Genomic DNA, 15,780 nt, shown 5'->3' with positions numbered 1-15,780 from the left:
TTAGACTTTTTAATACAAAGAAATGACACCAATCAGGATTCCTGTATATAATCACCTCCCACGCCAGAACAAATAGTTCAACTACACATACAGACTTACAAAAGAAAAGCAAACAGTCAAACTACAAAAGACAGGTTTTGTTTTTTAGATATAGAACAGCTGATTTTTAAAAACATTTTTTTGTAAAGAAAAAGAGAAATGTAGACATTCCACAAGCACCTACCTTGGCTGAAATTCAACATTGTGCCAGAGTGGAGACAGCAGGACTCTCCTACTTCACCTCCCCCTGCAAGCTCCCCAAGCTCTCAATCTGCTCTGGAGGAGTTCCCAACCCCCTGGAAGAGATTTTAGGGGGTACAGCAGGTTCTGGGAGAAGCAGAAGACCCATTTGTGCAAGCAGAAGTCCATTGCACAAGGGATGTCTGGTATCATCACCCATCAGTGTCATTGGAAATCCTTTTTCTTCCACTCTGAGAATTGTTTGAAGTGTATGAAACTGTAAGCTGCACAGGTGTGCATTCCCCATTGTCACCAGTGGCATATGGTCAGTGAATTGGGGGAAATAGGTAGGCTAGTCCCTTAAATGTTCCTGGTAAATTAAGAATAAAAGGTAAAGGGACCCCTGACCGTTAGGTCCAGTTGTGACCGACTCTGGGGTTGCGGCGCTCATCTTGCTTTATTGGCTGAGGGAGCCGGCGTACAGCTTCTGGGTCATGTGGCCAGCATGACTAAGCTGCTTCTGGCGAACCAGAGCAGCGCACGGAAACGCCGTTTACCTTCCTGCCAGAGCGGTACCTATTTATCTACTTGCACTTTGATGTGCTTTTGAACTGCTAGGTGGGCAGGACCTAGGACTGAGCAACGGGAGCTCACCCCATCGCGAGGATTCGAACTGCCGACCTTCTGTGGTTTAAAGCATTAAAGCCTGGTTCTTCCTTCCCAAAGCCTGGGAAGCTACTGCCCAGTTTAGGGAGGGAGGTGCAGTGCTCACACATATGACATCATCCCCCCCACCCCCACATCACCTTCGCAAGCTGGTGCCTCTGGTCCCAACTGTTCCCCTATGAAAAATTTCACTGCATGACACCCTGCTGACAGCACTTCTGCCTGCCTCACACTGTTGGTGGATTACTTTATCCACAAAGTGGCTTGCAGACAGGTCACGGTGGGCTTCCAAAGTGTCTAAAAATTCATTCCCTGGAGCAGCTGGTGTTATACAAATCTCACCATCCCTCTTCTCTGACCTTGCTGGCTGGAGCTGATGAGAGTTTGAGTCCAACAACATCTGGAGGTGCCCCATCCCTCTGCTAAACCACAGTTTAGCATTGTATCTGTACCGGCCCAATGTTCCAATAAATACAAAATAGCCACAATACAGTTATACTTTATTTGAATTAAGGCAAAATACCACATAGGTTAAATATAAATAGCATGGATACATGGAGTTCTTCTCTCATTGCTAAGCCAATATTCTGATCACTGCTTTTAAAAGCTAACCCCACCCCCCTATTTTAACTACCCCTCCAGTTTACAATACAAAACGAGTACAAGAGACACACTTTGAAATATCACAGTGTTTAAAACATGGCATGGACTTTTATTTAAGGTGCAATTCTACAAGAATAAATCAAGTTTGTTTAGTAAAGAGACAATATATGGCACTGAGCAGGTATCAAAGCAGAGGGTTTTCAATACTAATGAGATGACTACCATGTGCTGAAAGAAATGGACAGAGGTAACTAATAAAGGGTACATATCAGCAACATGAAAACATTTCTTCTTGCACTTTGCTGGTTCTCAGATATACACATTACTTTAAGACTACCTCATGCGCGTTGCCACCAGCTTGTGGCCTTGCCAGCACATGAACTCGATAATGGACATTTGCGAGCAGACCTCTGGTTTTTACTAATATTTTGAGCTTGAATCTACTTCAGTCAATGTCAACATTTATAGTGATAATGCTGCAACGTCTGTTTATTGAATTCCCTCCCTCTAGAGGCGCATCAATCACCCTTATTTTGTCACTAACTGAAGTCACTACTTATTCACCCAGGCTTTTGGTTGATACTGAGGTATGGTCAGGGTCATTGTGTGTGCTGGTTCTGTGGTCTGCAGTACTCATGTGGGGAGCTGCAATCCTCTGATTTTAGTTACTTTAGTATTTTTTTGTATCCAGGGGTTATTCTTAAATTATTCTGTTCTTTTATTGTTGTATTATGAACCCCATGTCATCCTATTTGGATGATGGGCGCTCTAAAACAAGCAAATGACAAAATCATCCTCAAAGGCAATGCATTAGATGTGGTATGGTTTTCTCTAGTCAGGGAATATTCATTGATAGGCAGCTCTATAAATGTAATCATCTTCATCTTCACAGTGATGTGCTTAATTCCAAGTAAGTGTTCCCTGACACATTACCTTTATGATTGAAGACCCCCTCTGCACTACATATTTAAAACAGCATTATACCACTTTCACTGTCATGGCTTTCCCCTAAAGAATCCCGGGAACTGTAGTTTGGGGAAAACTGTGACGGTTTAAAGTGGTATGATACTGCTACAGAAGAAGAAGAAGAAGAAGAAGAAGAAGAAGAAGAAGAAGAAGAAGAAGAAGAAGAAGAAGAAGAAGTGTTTGGATTTGATATCCCGCTTTATCACTACCCTAAGGAGTCTCAAAGCAGCTAACACTCTCCTTTCCCTTCCTCCCCCACAACAAACACTTTGTGAGGTGAGTGAGGCTGAGAGACTTCAGAGAAGTGTGACTAGCCCAAGGTCACCCAGCAGCTGCATGTGGAGGAGCAGGGATGCGAACCTGGTTCATCAAATTACTAGTCCACCACTCTTAACCACTATGTGTAGTGCAGATGCGGCCTAAGTGATTTTGTGGAAGTCTTTGTTTGTATTTCTGAGCTTCTGCCAAAAGTAGCCCCAAATAGAGGCTCAAGCCCACTATCACTGTATTCTTTTCCCTCTATCAGGGAAATGGCAACAAGGATTAAACACAGAATGTATTGGTTGAGATTAGTTTCTTTCTACATGTAACAGAGGGATTTAAGAGTTTTATCCCCACTGTATATATTATACAAATATTGTATAGAAAATATTTTTGGTCTATCACTATATAACCTTACTACATTATAAATATTTCTGATCAGCAAGCAGCACTTTGCTTTGTAAAATAAATATTAAATATCATGGTCTGCTATACCATATTGCTGTAGTTAAACTTAACTGATAACCAATTACTATCAGGGTTAACATGTGAAAAACTACAATTTTCAAAACATGCCAAAATGTGAGGAGCATGCACAGAGAGCTAAAAGCAATAATAACTTTGATAAACTTCATCCAGAAGTATAATAACAGCTCTCTTCAAATAACATAGCTATGTTATCTACAGTTTGTAAACACAAGCATAATTTTTTTATCACAATATTGTTCACTGAAAATATGCACTTAAGTATATATACAAATTGATAGCACGAGGGACTACTAGCAAAGTCTGTATGAACAGAAATTATTCATCAGTACACACAAATTATGCTAAAATCCTGCTATAATTGAAGTTGATATTCAAGGCAATTCAACTCTTTAAGTGCAGTATATGGGGAATAAATAGTTGTATGATGAAACAAGATTTGTGCTACTTTGTTGGAATACGCCTAGCCACATCCCTAAAATGCTGTATTGTTTCATGGGCCCTGAGTATTGCTGGCTTATGGCTTTGCAGTATGTATGCTTTTCTCTCAGCAGTATAAGACTATTTTTGGTTATTTTCTAAGGCCGCGATCTTAAACACATTAAACTTTGAGAGATTCGCTTCTGAGAAAACACTCTTAAGGATTGCGCTTTAAGGCTGTGATCCTATGCATACTTACTTGGGTTGGGAATAAGTCCCACTGAACTCACTGGACCTTGCTCCTGAGAAAATGTGCACGGGATTGCACTGTTTCTTGCCTTGAAATTACCTTCACGCTGGTAGCTACTTGTATTGTTGCAAGAGCAAGTCAGTGTCAAGGGCTGCAATATCAGACTGAGACAGGACTTTGTGTAACTCCTTGTGTATTTGTTGGCTTAGCTTCCCCTTATATTGTGGACTTATATATTTGTTAGACTTATGCATTTCTTTGCTGAACTTTTATTTTCTGTATACCCAACAGATCCTGACTATGGTATGCATTCTATATTCATGTCACAAAGGTGGGAAGCTCACACTCCACTGAATACACCTGGGGCAATACAGTTGTACCTTGGAAGTCAAATGCAATCTGTTCCGCAAGTCCGTTCGACTTCCAAAATGTTTGAAAACCAAAGCGTGGCTTCTGATTGGCTGCAGGAAGGTCCTGAAGCCAATCGGAAGCTGCAGAAGCCCTGCTGGACGTTCGGCTTCCAAAAGAACATTCAAAAACCGGAACACTCATTTCCAGGTTTTGATCATTCGGGAGCAGATTTGTTTGGGAGCCAAGGCGTTCGAGATCCAAGGTACGACTGACTTCAGAAAGTAAGAAGTGGAAGCATAATATGTAAATCTCCTAAGAGCCTTTTTAATAAAGACGAATCCATAAAATGATTTTACATCCTTCTCCACCTATATTTTTAAAATGTGCACTTGGGCCTCCTTTACTTGACCACATGGGATTGCCTTAGGATATAAGCTGCTGGACTGGACATATTCCCTGTAAATTCTATTTTCTCCTCCAGTCAACAATTTGAATATAATATAGTGGCTGTTTGCCTTGGCTGAGGAATAAGAGTTCATACACAGACTAGTACTGAAATAATATTATGTAAAGAGGTGGACAGTGGCACTTCTCCCTGAAATAAGTTACATGGCACAACATCAAAATGCAGAGAGATCAAGGGGGAGAAGCTGCTTTCCCAGCCCCACAGAATATTTGTAACATTTAAAAACAAAGTGTTGGGGGAGGATATTATAAGCAAAGCTAGGACCACAGTATTCCTAGCAAATTTTAAATCTGTAGAAAAAGCAATAGGTATTTACTAACATGTATATATCTGGTACTAAAACAATAGCTCAGCTCTAATAAAAAATGCTAGTACAATATTTCATACTTTTACTCAAGAATTCTACATTTAGTTAAAATAGCTGGCTTTACTATGATCTGACGATTGTTCCTCATGAGTCACAAATGGCCATAGCACCTAAGGGGATGATTTACACACAAGGATGCAGGAAACATACATCACAAATAGGCACACAATATTTGGCAAAGACTAATAGCCCATTTTCTTTAAGAAAGCATAATTAAAACACATTATATTACTTAAACTTCTATTTAACTACACAGAGAAGCAACCTAGTACATTTAAGAATTTAACCTGGGCTGAAATCCTAAACACACTTTCTTGACAGCGAGTCCTACTGAACACAAGGGACTTCTAAACAAACATGTAGGCTTGGATTCCCACAAGATCTTGCCTTGTTTCAGTCTGTTTTTGCAATTTTAGGTAGATGTTACACATTCCTGAAATAACTGTACTATATATAGTTGTTTGTTATTATTTAATTTGTATACCGCCAATGGCGTGTTGGGGGGGCACAATTTGCACCAATTCTACTTCACTCCCTTAGCATCCTGAGAGCAGAACATCATCCACAGGGAGCCTTAGATTCAACCCAAGGGGATATTGTTTAATATATTTTATGAAACCAAATGTAGCTCATCAGCAAAGATTATTTCCTTGTCCTATGAGGACCCGTGCAATAACAAGCACCCATCTCTGTTGCAGGATTTTGCAATTTTACTATAGTCGTGGGTTAGAATGACTTATTATAGAGGAGAAAAAACCTGTTGCCAAAGAGGTCAGCAAATGCAACAATTTCACCTGCCTACACTGGGAAATAGTGACCTAGAATTGAGGTGGGGAACCTCTGTCCCTGCAGGTGTTGCTGGACTAGCACCTTTCATCCCCAGCCAGCAATGGCAGAGTCCCCATCTCTTAAGGGAACTTTGCCATTATGGGTCAGTCCTTGCCAGGAGGCTATAATGCAGCTTGATTCCTGCAAGGTACGTAAAATGGGCTTTATTTGAATGTCTGCTACCTCCTACACTCCATCTTAAGACTCTTGCTGGATGGCTTTCTCCCAGGTTGTTGCCACCTAACCTAATGAAGAATTCTGGGGAGCTCAAAACCCGGCATGCTCTTTTGTGGCATTTTGGTTGGACTAATAAAGACATTGCCCTAATATGAATTTCTGGAATACGTCAAAGATGTTTGACAGTTTTACTTTTCTTATTGCCTGCCTTCCCCGAAAGAGTGTGCCAATGTACCATAAAAATATACTTTTTGTGTGCTTTTAAATAATGCATTGTTCACATTTCTCCCCCACTTGCACTTCTCTGAAATTCAAATTTGCATTTTGTCCTTTAACCAGTCTACCTTGTGGAAGACAGAACGCTGTCAGTTTTTGTGAACTTCATTTAACTTCCCTTAATTCATCTGAATTTTGATTCCTTTTCAGTTTTGTAAAAATGCCAGACCCTTTTCTAACCTTCGAATAAAATTGCTACCTATTATTTATAAACCACATGCTTCCCTTTCCAAGCCCCAGGATATATATGTGTGTGTGTTAAACCTGCTATCCCCACCCCGCACCCTGCAACGTTAAGGCTATCTCATTAGTGGCAATGCAGAAATGGACATATTCTAAAATCGCTTTCCTTGATAGTGAATTGAAACAGTGCCTTTGTCCTGTCCCGGCAGTGGAACATGTTCCATTTTACACAAAGACACTGAAGAGGGGGAATTCAGCTTGGTTAGGCTGTAGCAAGTCAACCAGGAAGCAAACTGTCCCTGAGAAACCTTCATACAGACTGTAAACACTTTCCAGTTCCCGGGATCCAGCCTTAAATTCTTCAGTAAACAAGAATTCAGCAAACCTAAGGAGAAGAAGAAACCAAGACAAAAAAGAGAGTTACTCTGTACAGTAATGTCAACATGTTGCTATTTCAAGCCGGATTCAAAATTGTCCTCAGTTTGGAACCAGATTTAATCAAATGTGTTCTTATGTGTTATGGACAGATTCATTCCCTGGCTGTGTGGTCGGCTGCATCCAGACCATTTTTAAACCACCCCAGACCTCACACATGGAGCGAACACTAGCACTGCTGCATTGTTGCAAACTCCTCAGCCCGCCAGAACCCACTAACTTTGATGCAAGAGTATGGCAGCAATATAACTGCTAGCACATTTACAAAGCTAAGCTAGGTCTTGGTATGGTTTCAAATTGGATGGGGGACCACGTGTTGAGATCCGGGCGTTGGACTAGGTGACCTTCTGGATCCTAACTTGAGCTCCATAGATCTGGGTGGGAGGGGGGATCACAAAAATCCATTAAGCAAAGTGGTGTCTTGGTTCCCACGGAAAAAAACCTCAGGTTGCAGTTTCTACCAAAACATTTACTACTCATATCTCTATGATACAAAATCAAAGTAACACACACATCCCCACCCACGATGAACCAGCAAATGTGTGATTTGTTTTTAGGGTTTTTAGGTTTTTTTGCAATTATCCTGAAATGCATCCAAGACCAAGCCTTCAAAGGATGACTCTCTTTGGGATGAAAAGCTGTCCCAGCTTCCACAGCTGTAGTGCAGCCTTCAGAAGCATCCTTATGTGTCCTTCCTGCCTTAATTTGATGCAGAAATTAAGAAAGTGCTCTTGGCTGATCGTAGAGATAGCAAGAAATAAGAGTGGAGCTTTTCTGTGGTGAAAATAAGCCTATGTCTTGATTTGATTATTAATACCCATAGCTACTTTCCAAAGCCAAACTACTAAATACTACTTCAGAAACTTTAAAATACCAAGATGTAGATAAGAATCCATATATATATATCAGTATCATTCCAATAGCCTCATTATAACAATATCAATTTTATCCAGTTAATACAATTATTAATGCCAATTATTCAAGTGTCAAATTATATAATTTAATTAAACTGGCCCCCTCGCATGCTAGAGTTAATGAATTCATTCTTCTACATTTCTTCTGCGTTCCAAAGTTTTGATAATTTCCATCACATTCTATTCAAATATAATAATCTCTTATATAGCAGCTTCAACCTTGTGATTTCTGTTCATGTTGGTATAACAGATAATTTGTAAAGTTTCAAGTGAGGAACTTTAGCTATAATCCTTATTCTTTCCTGTGTGTGAAAGTTTTTGCCATGATGTTTCCCCATCCATATATGGTGTTGTATTGTTCATTTCTGCAACTGTTGATGGTTCCCATCATGCTCCAGGAGAAGCTGTTATCTCACAGTTTCTAAAAGTCACTGCATTGCTTTGTCCCGTGATTTGACTTCCATAAACAAGCCGTCTTCACCATTTTTCCAGCCTAGGAAGAAGGGTCTAAATCCAGACTGCAGATAGTTAATCTATAGTGGTACCTCGGTTTAAGAGCAGTCCGGTTTAAGAAAGATTTGGTTTACAAATCCGCAAAACTTGAAATGGTGTCTTGGTTTGAGAACTTTACCTTGGTCTAAGAACGGAATCCGAACGGTGGAAGGGCACCGGCGACAAGAGACCTCATTAGGGAAAACACACCTCGGTTTAAGAATGGTTTTGGTTTAAGAATGGACTTCCGGAACCACTGTATTCCCACAGCTGGTGGACTCCTTTCCTCCCTGTCGCTGAGTAATGGCCAATTATCAGTATCTCGAATACATTTCTTTGTGGATAATGGAGGTTAGGGAGGACTTTGCTCTATAGTTTCAAAGCATATCGTTTCTGCCCCCCCTTCCCTCTCAGTGCCTTTCTCTCACACACATAGTTCCAATTTTGTTAAATTCCATATTATATTCCAATTTCTTCCATCCTCACTTGTGCAGATATTTTTAATAAAACTTGCATCCTGGGGAGGATTGCCATATCAAAAATGTAGAAAAAAGCTTTAAATAAGCAAACCGTGGGCTCCCCTGCCTCCTTTGTCACTTTCACCGAATGAAATCCACACTCAGTCCAAACCTTTTACATCCTTGGAGCTGGGTTGTTTTTGCTGTTTTTAATCTCATCATCTCTGGCACGTGTCTGTAGTTTACTCCAATTAAAATCCAATTAGCAGGAAAACCTGTGCTTCCAGGAACAGGAGGGGGGAGGGTCGCGGCAGCCAGAGTGCTCCATGCGCTCAGTGCCTTTGCTTGCCCTCACATCCCATGGGGAAGCAAATGCCAGACCACCAGGCAAACTGCGGGTGAGAGCCTGGTTCCTCTTCCATTCGAAGAGGAATGCAGATAATGAAATTCCCCCATCCTTTTCTGATTATCTCTGTCTGTCTCTCTCCCATGGTGTTGGGGGAGACTCCATTCCTGGCGCACCGGAAACAGGAAGCTGTAGATAACAATCCTTTGTTCTGTTTCTTCTGGCTTATCCGGCTTCCTAGCCAGTTGGAGTCAGAGGGCTCCAAAAGCCTCATGGAGGAGCTATTGTGCTATTCTGAATGACACCAGTAATTGGGTCTATCACTTTAGTTTTGCTTAAAGTGACAACTGATAGGAGTCAGCACCTTTGGCAAAAAAATGTTAATGTTGTTTAATGGCCGTGAATGTTTCCTGAATAGGCAATTCACCTTCAGAGGAGGAGACAGAGAGCGTGAAGTACTTTGGGGTGCAGGGTTCCTTTTGAGTCAGGTTACCAGATTTTTTTCAATGAATCCAGGGACACTTTTCAACTTCAATGGATATTGTATGGGGACTGATTTGTAAATCCAGGGACTGTCCCCGGGAAATGGGGACGTCTGGTAACCTTACTTTTGAGTGATCTGGTGTAGTGAAGTGGATCTACTGACTTGGAGGAGTGCCTGTTTGCTTCCATGTGTAGGTTCTGCTTTTATATTTTTGAATAACGAAAATATAACAGAAATGCCATAACTCTCTAGTGCTCTCTCATTCAAAAGAAACTAAACAGCTGCTCCTCACTGCTTGGAGTATTAGGGCCAAACCACATATGACATTAAAACTGTGTTATTGCATTTTATTTACATGATTTTTTTATTATTTTAAAATGGAAATAGCTGTAGTGCATGTATGTGTGTGGGGATTGGGGAGAGCAATATCACTACCTCAGAAAGTAAATTGTCTTCTGCTGTGATCCCAATTAAAAGCATGTTCTTCTACCTCCCATGTTGCTATTTGCATTGGGAGGAAAAGCTCCTATTGATGCCAATGCAAAATAGCAGTGTCCAGGGGTTTTTTTTATTTAAAAAATAGTATTACAGCCAGGGGGGGCGGAGTTTATACTCTCTCCCCACCTCTGCTGCTAGGTGACCCCTACAGCAGCTATTTCCATGTTTTAAAAAATTCACAAACCCATTAAATGGAAAAATGCTTTTAATGGTACATCTAACTTGGTCCTTAGGGAGGCATAACAGTATTTTAGGTCTCTTCTCTTCACTGCTGAGAAATCAGTCTGAATACAACAGGGACATTGTTACCTCCAAGAAGCTTAAACTTAAAGGAGCATTAAAAAGCAATATGATCTACAACAAAAGAGTGCGCCGAACAAGGATTACACCAATATTCAAAGAGGTTCTGTTAAAGAACAAACCTTTGTGCTCTGTAGATGTACTTAGAATTTCCAGTTAGCCTGTATAGGAGCAGGAACACGTAAGCACTGCCAGCCACTCCATGACATATTCCAGGTCCTTTCTTCAGGAGTCCCTTCTGCCAAGTTAGTTCTCCACAGCGGATACAACTGTCTAGATATTGGGGTTTCTTAGAAACTAAGTATGCTTTTGCAAACATGTATGCAATGCCTAGGAAAATAGCAAACCAAAGAAATGTTGTAAGTACCAGTGAAGAAATGAATAATGAAACAATTACTGCATAAGATCATATGTATTCTCTCCTTCATATTTATAGGTGTGAAGTGCAGGATAGTTGACTGGTAACAGGAATAGTCACTGTTTTTCCGTTTTAAAAGCCCACCACTGCCCACTCAGGTATCTTATTTTATGACTGAATGATATAATTCATAGTAGGATGGATAGACAGATAAGATGTATTCTGAAGGCACGAGAAGAGCCAAGCAGGTCTAGCCAGTTACTGCCTGGGAACCATGATTCCACGAGAAAAGAAAAGCTGAATATAAATGTAAGAACATAATTAAAATCAAATCAAATCCACAGCTATCCTCACTAAAGTACTCTGCTTCACTAACCTGCTTCCCTATTGCAGGAGTGGGGAACCTTCAGCCCTCCAAATGATGCTGAACTACAATGCCCATCATCCCTGGCCATTGGCCATGCTTGCTGTGGCTGATGGGAGTTGCAGTTCAGCAACATCCACAGGGCCAAATGTTCTCCACACCTTCCCTATTGCCTAGTGCAATTAAGCGGGGGGAAACACCTGCCAAGATGCTTGTTTGCAATCTAAATTATGGGCAGGAAAAAGTTGGGATGATAAGGAGGGGCTGGTAGCATACATGATAGCAAAGATCACTGGTGGGCTTTTAAAATAAATAAAAAAGGCTTGGGGGGAGACACTTTGCAGAAGGTGGGATTTAAAGAATGTATTTGTTGCTTAAAGGTAAAGGTAAAGGGACCCCTGACCATTAGGTCCAGTCGTGGCCGACTCTGGGGTTGCGGCACTCATCTCGCTTTACTGGCCGAGGGAGCCGGTGTACAGCTTCCGGGTCATGTGGCCAGCATGACTAAGCCGCTTCTGGCTTAGTCCTCTAGCTTCCTACCGGAGCGGTACCTATTTATCTACTTGCACTTTGACATGCTTTCAAACTGCTAGGTGGGCAGGAGCAGGGACCGAGCAGCGGGAGCTCACCCCGTCGCGGGGATTCGAACCACCGACCTTCTGATCAGCAAGTCCTAGGCTCTGTGGTTTAACCCACAGCACCACCCGTTTAACCCACAGCGCCACCCATTGCTGCAAATCCACTAGACATGCAGCAGTGCACAATTAAGCAGTGTATCAGGCTGGTGTTACATTCTGACCTGCATTACTATATATGGTTGTGAAAGAATGAATAGGGCTGATCACAAATGTGATTGACCCTGTTTGATTCTTCATGAGTAGGTTTTAGTCCCAGAAGGACCATGATGCTCTCTGCATCAATTTCCACCAGAAAGAAGTCCCTTAAAGGATGCTCCGGATTCTGGTAATGCAAGTAAACTGTCATAGTCACATGAACAAGCTATGCTGCAATGCATTCAGATTTCTAATGGCTGCGGTAGCAAAGGAATCTCCATGTGTTTTGAGAGCTCCTTCCATTGTCTGATCTAGTCACTTCAGTGATACAAAATATTTAAGTAAGAGCGTAATGTTAAAATTGTGGCAGCCTCACATCAAATGTTACGAATGGATAAAATTTGGCCTGTTTCTCAGCAAAACAGCACTGGGTGAAACTGTGTTTTAATAACTAATTTCTGGCATCTACTTCACAGCATCTACATTGAGAAGAACCTGGAGCGCCATGACACCAGTGCACAAGCTCATTCTCCCGTTCAATCATCTCTCCTAGTTCTGGAGGCCAGTTGCAATTCTGCTCTTGATCCATAAGAAAGTCAACACTCTGCCATACTAGTTCCTGATCAGCAGGTGGAATATATTCATAGTAGGAAAGCAGCATCTGTAGGATGGATGAAAGGCCGTGAGCAGCTCCTGTGAAGAACAGAAACAGTTACAATAAAGTAGGTAGCGGTGCACTGAATTTTTGCAGAGTTTTGCATCTTGGAGGAAACCTGCTGTTGGGTGGCTCAAGCGCCACTCAAAGGCAAGCCACCTCTTGCAAAAGAAAAGGTACATTTTGTGTCAGACACTGCACAGTGTGAACCCTCTCCCTCATTTGACAAATGATTTAAACGAGAATGGAAGGGACACGGATCAGCTCCTGGCAAAGGGCTTGCCAACAGACAGGAGGAGTATCCTTCAGAGTATCATGCAGCGAGTAACCTTCAAAGTGGCTTTTGTTATTTTAAAAAAGAGCCCAACATTTTCACCCCTGTCCTCGCAAGACAGGGTGCCCTTTTTTTGTAAGGTGAAAAGCTTTGCCTAACAGAATTTACCCTGTTCTGGCTCACCACGAAAGACAAGATTTCTGCTTGCATATATATCAATTTTTATACAATATTTCCTAGTATATTTTTCAAGACAAAAATCCCCCAGTTGAATGTTTCTAGACCTGACTATTTTCGAGCCTCATCCTCACCTATTGCTCGTGTAGACCACTTCATAGCCAGGTTTGTTGTTTTGACTCCCTAGTATAAAATAATTCTTATGGATGATCCATCTGAACACTTGACAGAGAAAACAAAGGATGTGCATTTGGTCCATACAGTGCTTTTTTCTGGGGGTACGCATACCCCTAAACATTTTGTGAATCTAAGTTTAGCTTCATTGAGGGACAGTATTTCAATATGAGTAGGAAAATGAGAGTACCCCTAAACATTTTTTAAGAAAAAAAAGCACCGGGTCTATATATATATATATATATATATATATAGCCTGTATATTATATTTCTGGGGTGCACAGATTTGATATCTCACAGTGGAATTCTATGCATGTCTCCTCTGAATCAAGCCCTGTTTAAGTCAATGGGACTTACTCAGGCTTACTCTTAGATCCTGCACCAGTAAAATGGAATGGAAATTTCCTAGAAAATCAGCAGGAATACACCTAGAAGCTTTAATTTTAAGGTCTCTACTCACCAAGGTATTCTGTTCCATAGTAAGAGTACATGAGTGGAACTGGTTTTCTCTTCCTCAGAGCATACTGTTTCCCAGACTCTAACATTGCTTGACAAATTGACTTGATTTGTGGTGGAGTCAACACCTAAAAGGAGAAAAACCCATCAGACGTGGTAGGCGTGAAATGTAATTTCTAACATTTCATCCTGAGGTATCCTTTGAAAGGTGAAAGATCCCCCAAGTCCCTAAAGAAGGTTGATGAAACTACGGCCTTCTAGATGTTGCTGAACTCCAGCTCCATCAGTCCCATGTGTGAGGGCGGCAGCCTGTCTTAGGGGGTGAAGGGAAGGCTGTACAACACACAAAGAGAACTCTGTTCCCCAGCACCTTGCTGCTGCTCCTTACTTCCCAGTAAACACTGCCTACGGGTGTTCCTTATCACTTAGAACATTGCTGGGAAATGGTAAACAAGATTGGTGGATTTTGCGTGCTGCTAGAGATAGATCACTGCAAACAGGGTAGAGAAATTTTGTGGCAACAGGATGCTTTGTGGGAGTTCCATGTTTCATCCAGAAGGATGAAATGAAATACACAAAAGGTACATTTGAAGGAGCCACCAGTTTCTATGTTTGAAATGGGTTTTATACAATGATGGAGAACATGAGTACAAAATGAGTGAATAATCTCCTTTGCATATTCTTAATTAGACTCCTAACGATATGCACTTCAGTTAATTAAACCATTTCCTCAGTACCTATTTAATCTATTTTTCTTCATCGGTAGGCTTCATATCATTTAGGAAGAATTTAGAGGGGGAATTTACAGCAGAGAAAAGGTCTCTTGTGTGAGGGGAAGGCATTTCTGCTCAAGCAATTGCCTACCAAGGATTTCTGCTGATTTCTTCCTGCTGCAGCTGCCCGCAACCTCTCATTTCACAGCAATCCACAGGCTCTCCCTCAGGAGAAGCTTTTCAGGGCATGCAGTATTGCACAGCAGGAAAGCCTGTTGCATGGGTGGAGTCCCACTCATGCTTCATTGGTCCAAGCCTATAAAAAAAACCCCTCACATGATTATATAAACAGCAATATAAAGCCCCAAATGTTACAAAATACTTTTATATAACATGGAAACCCAGGTGGAATCAACCTTCAGTGTCCTTCATCACAGCTGAATGGGCTGTCAAGCAATATCCCATGTCTGATGCTTTCCCCTAAATAGTTAGAACACTTATAACTTTGGGTTATTGCACTACATCATTATAGGGCAGGATACTGATTTATTTATGTTATATTAAAAGACAGTTACTGCTTTCATTCTCACTGTCACACTCCAGCATGATCAAGAAATGTCACCCAAGGCATGGCTATACACGTAAGAGTGGGCTTGATTCTCAAGTCTTCTTATTGAAGTTCAATGGAGCATATGAAACAGGCTGCATTCAGGAAGACGAATCCTGTTCCCTTCCACCAAAGTAATTGGAGCAACACCTGAATAGTGTTCCTGCCTTCACTCCTTTACTTTTGCATATACAGTGGTACCTCCGGTTAAGAACTTAATTCATTCTGGAGGTCTGTTCTTAACCTGAAAATGTTCTTAACATGAAGCACCACTTTAGCTAATGGGGCCTCCTGCTGCCGCTGCGTGATTTCTGTTCTCATCCTGAAGCAAAGTTCTTAACCCAAAGTAATATTTCTGGGTTAGTGGAGTCTGTAACCTGAAGTGTATGTAACCTGAAGTGTATGTAACCCGAGGTACCACTGTATGAAGTAAATATTCACCCAAAGAGCTCTGAAGAGTTTTGGAGAACTTGAAAGCTTGCCACAATTTTGTGGTACATATTTGGGTTGGTCCTAACAAAGGTATTCCCCAACTCTGAATTTTGGAGTTTCATATATACTGCCATAAAAGAAAAGAAAAATGCACACACACACACACAAAAAAAAACCCCCAACAACCCACAAGAGCTTATAATCTGTAGGATGAAGAATTAACAAGCTGAATTTATTAGTCAGCTATGTAGATTTGATTTATTTCTTATGATACTTGTTCGTAAGGACATCAACAAAAGGCATTCATTTTATATCTCACAACTGTGGAGAATGAACAGCAGAGGGAGCTTT

At 41.2% G+C, this 15,780-nt stretch overlaps 1 protein-coding gene across 2 annotated transcripts in view; it reads right to left on the bottom strand.

Annotated features, from left to right (window-relative positions):
- Positions 1–1,368: 1,368 nt before the first annotated feature.
- Positions 1,369–15,780, bottom strand: part of LANCL3 (LanC like family member 3) — a 29,766-nt gene continuing 15,354 nt past the window's right edge. Inside the window, exons 2-5 of one of the 2 annotated variants that reach the window (XM_083734495.1) lie at positions 13,682–13,805; positions 12,425–12,634; positions 10,569–10,776; positions 1,369–6,904 (exon numbers count right to left, since the gene is read on the bottom strand). In XM_083734495.1, the coding sequence (XP_083590621.1) occupies positions 6,745–6,904; positions 10,569–10,776; positions 12,425–12,634; positions 13,682–13,805 (702 nt within the window). In that variant the 3' untranslated portion in view covers positions 1,369–6,744. The remainder of the gene's footprint in view (positions 6,905–10,568; positions 10,777–12,424; positions 12,635–13,681; positions 13,806–15,780) is intronic. The other variant, XM_083734496.1, reaches the window with a different exon arrangement.

The sequence above is a fragment of the Podarcis gaigeae genome (assembly GCF_964106915.1).
Source record: "Podarcis gaigeae genome assembly, chromosome: 4".
Classification (NCBI taxonomy): Eukaryota; Metazoa; Chordata; class Lepidosauria; order Squamata; family Lacertidae; genus Podarcis; species Podarcis gaigeae.
Note: the sequence above shows the minus strand (reverse complement) of the source record. Positions and strands in the feature narration are given on the sequence as shown.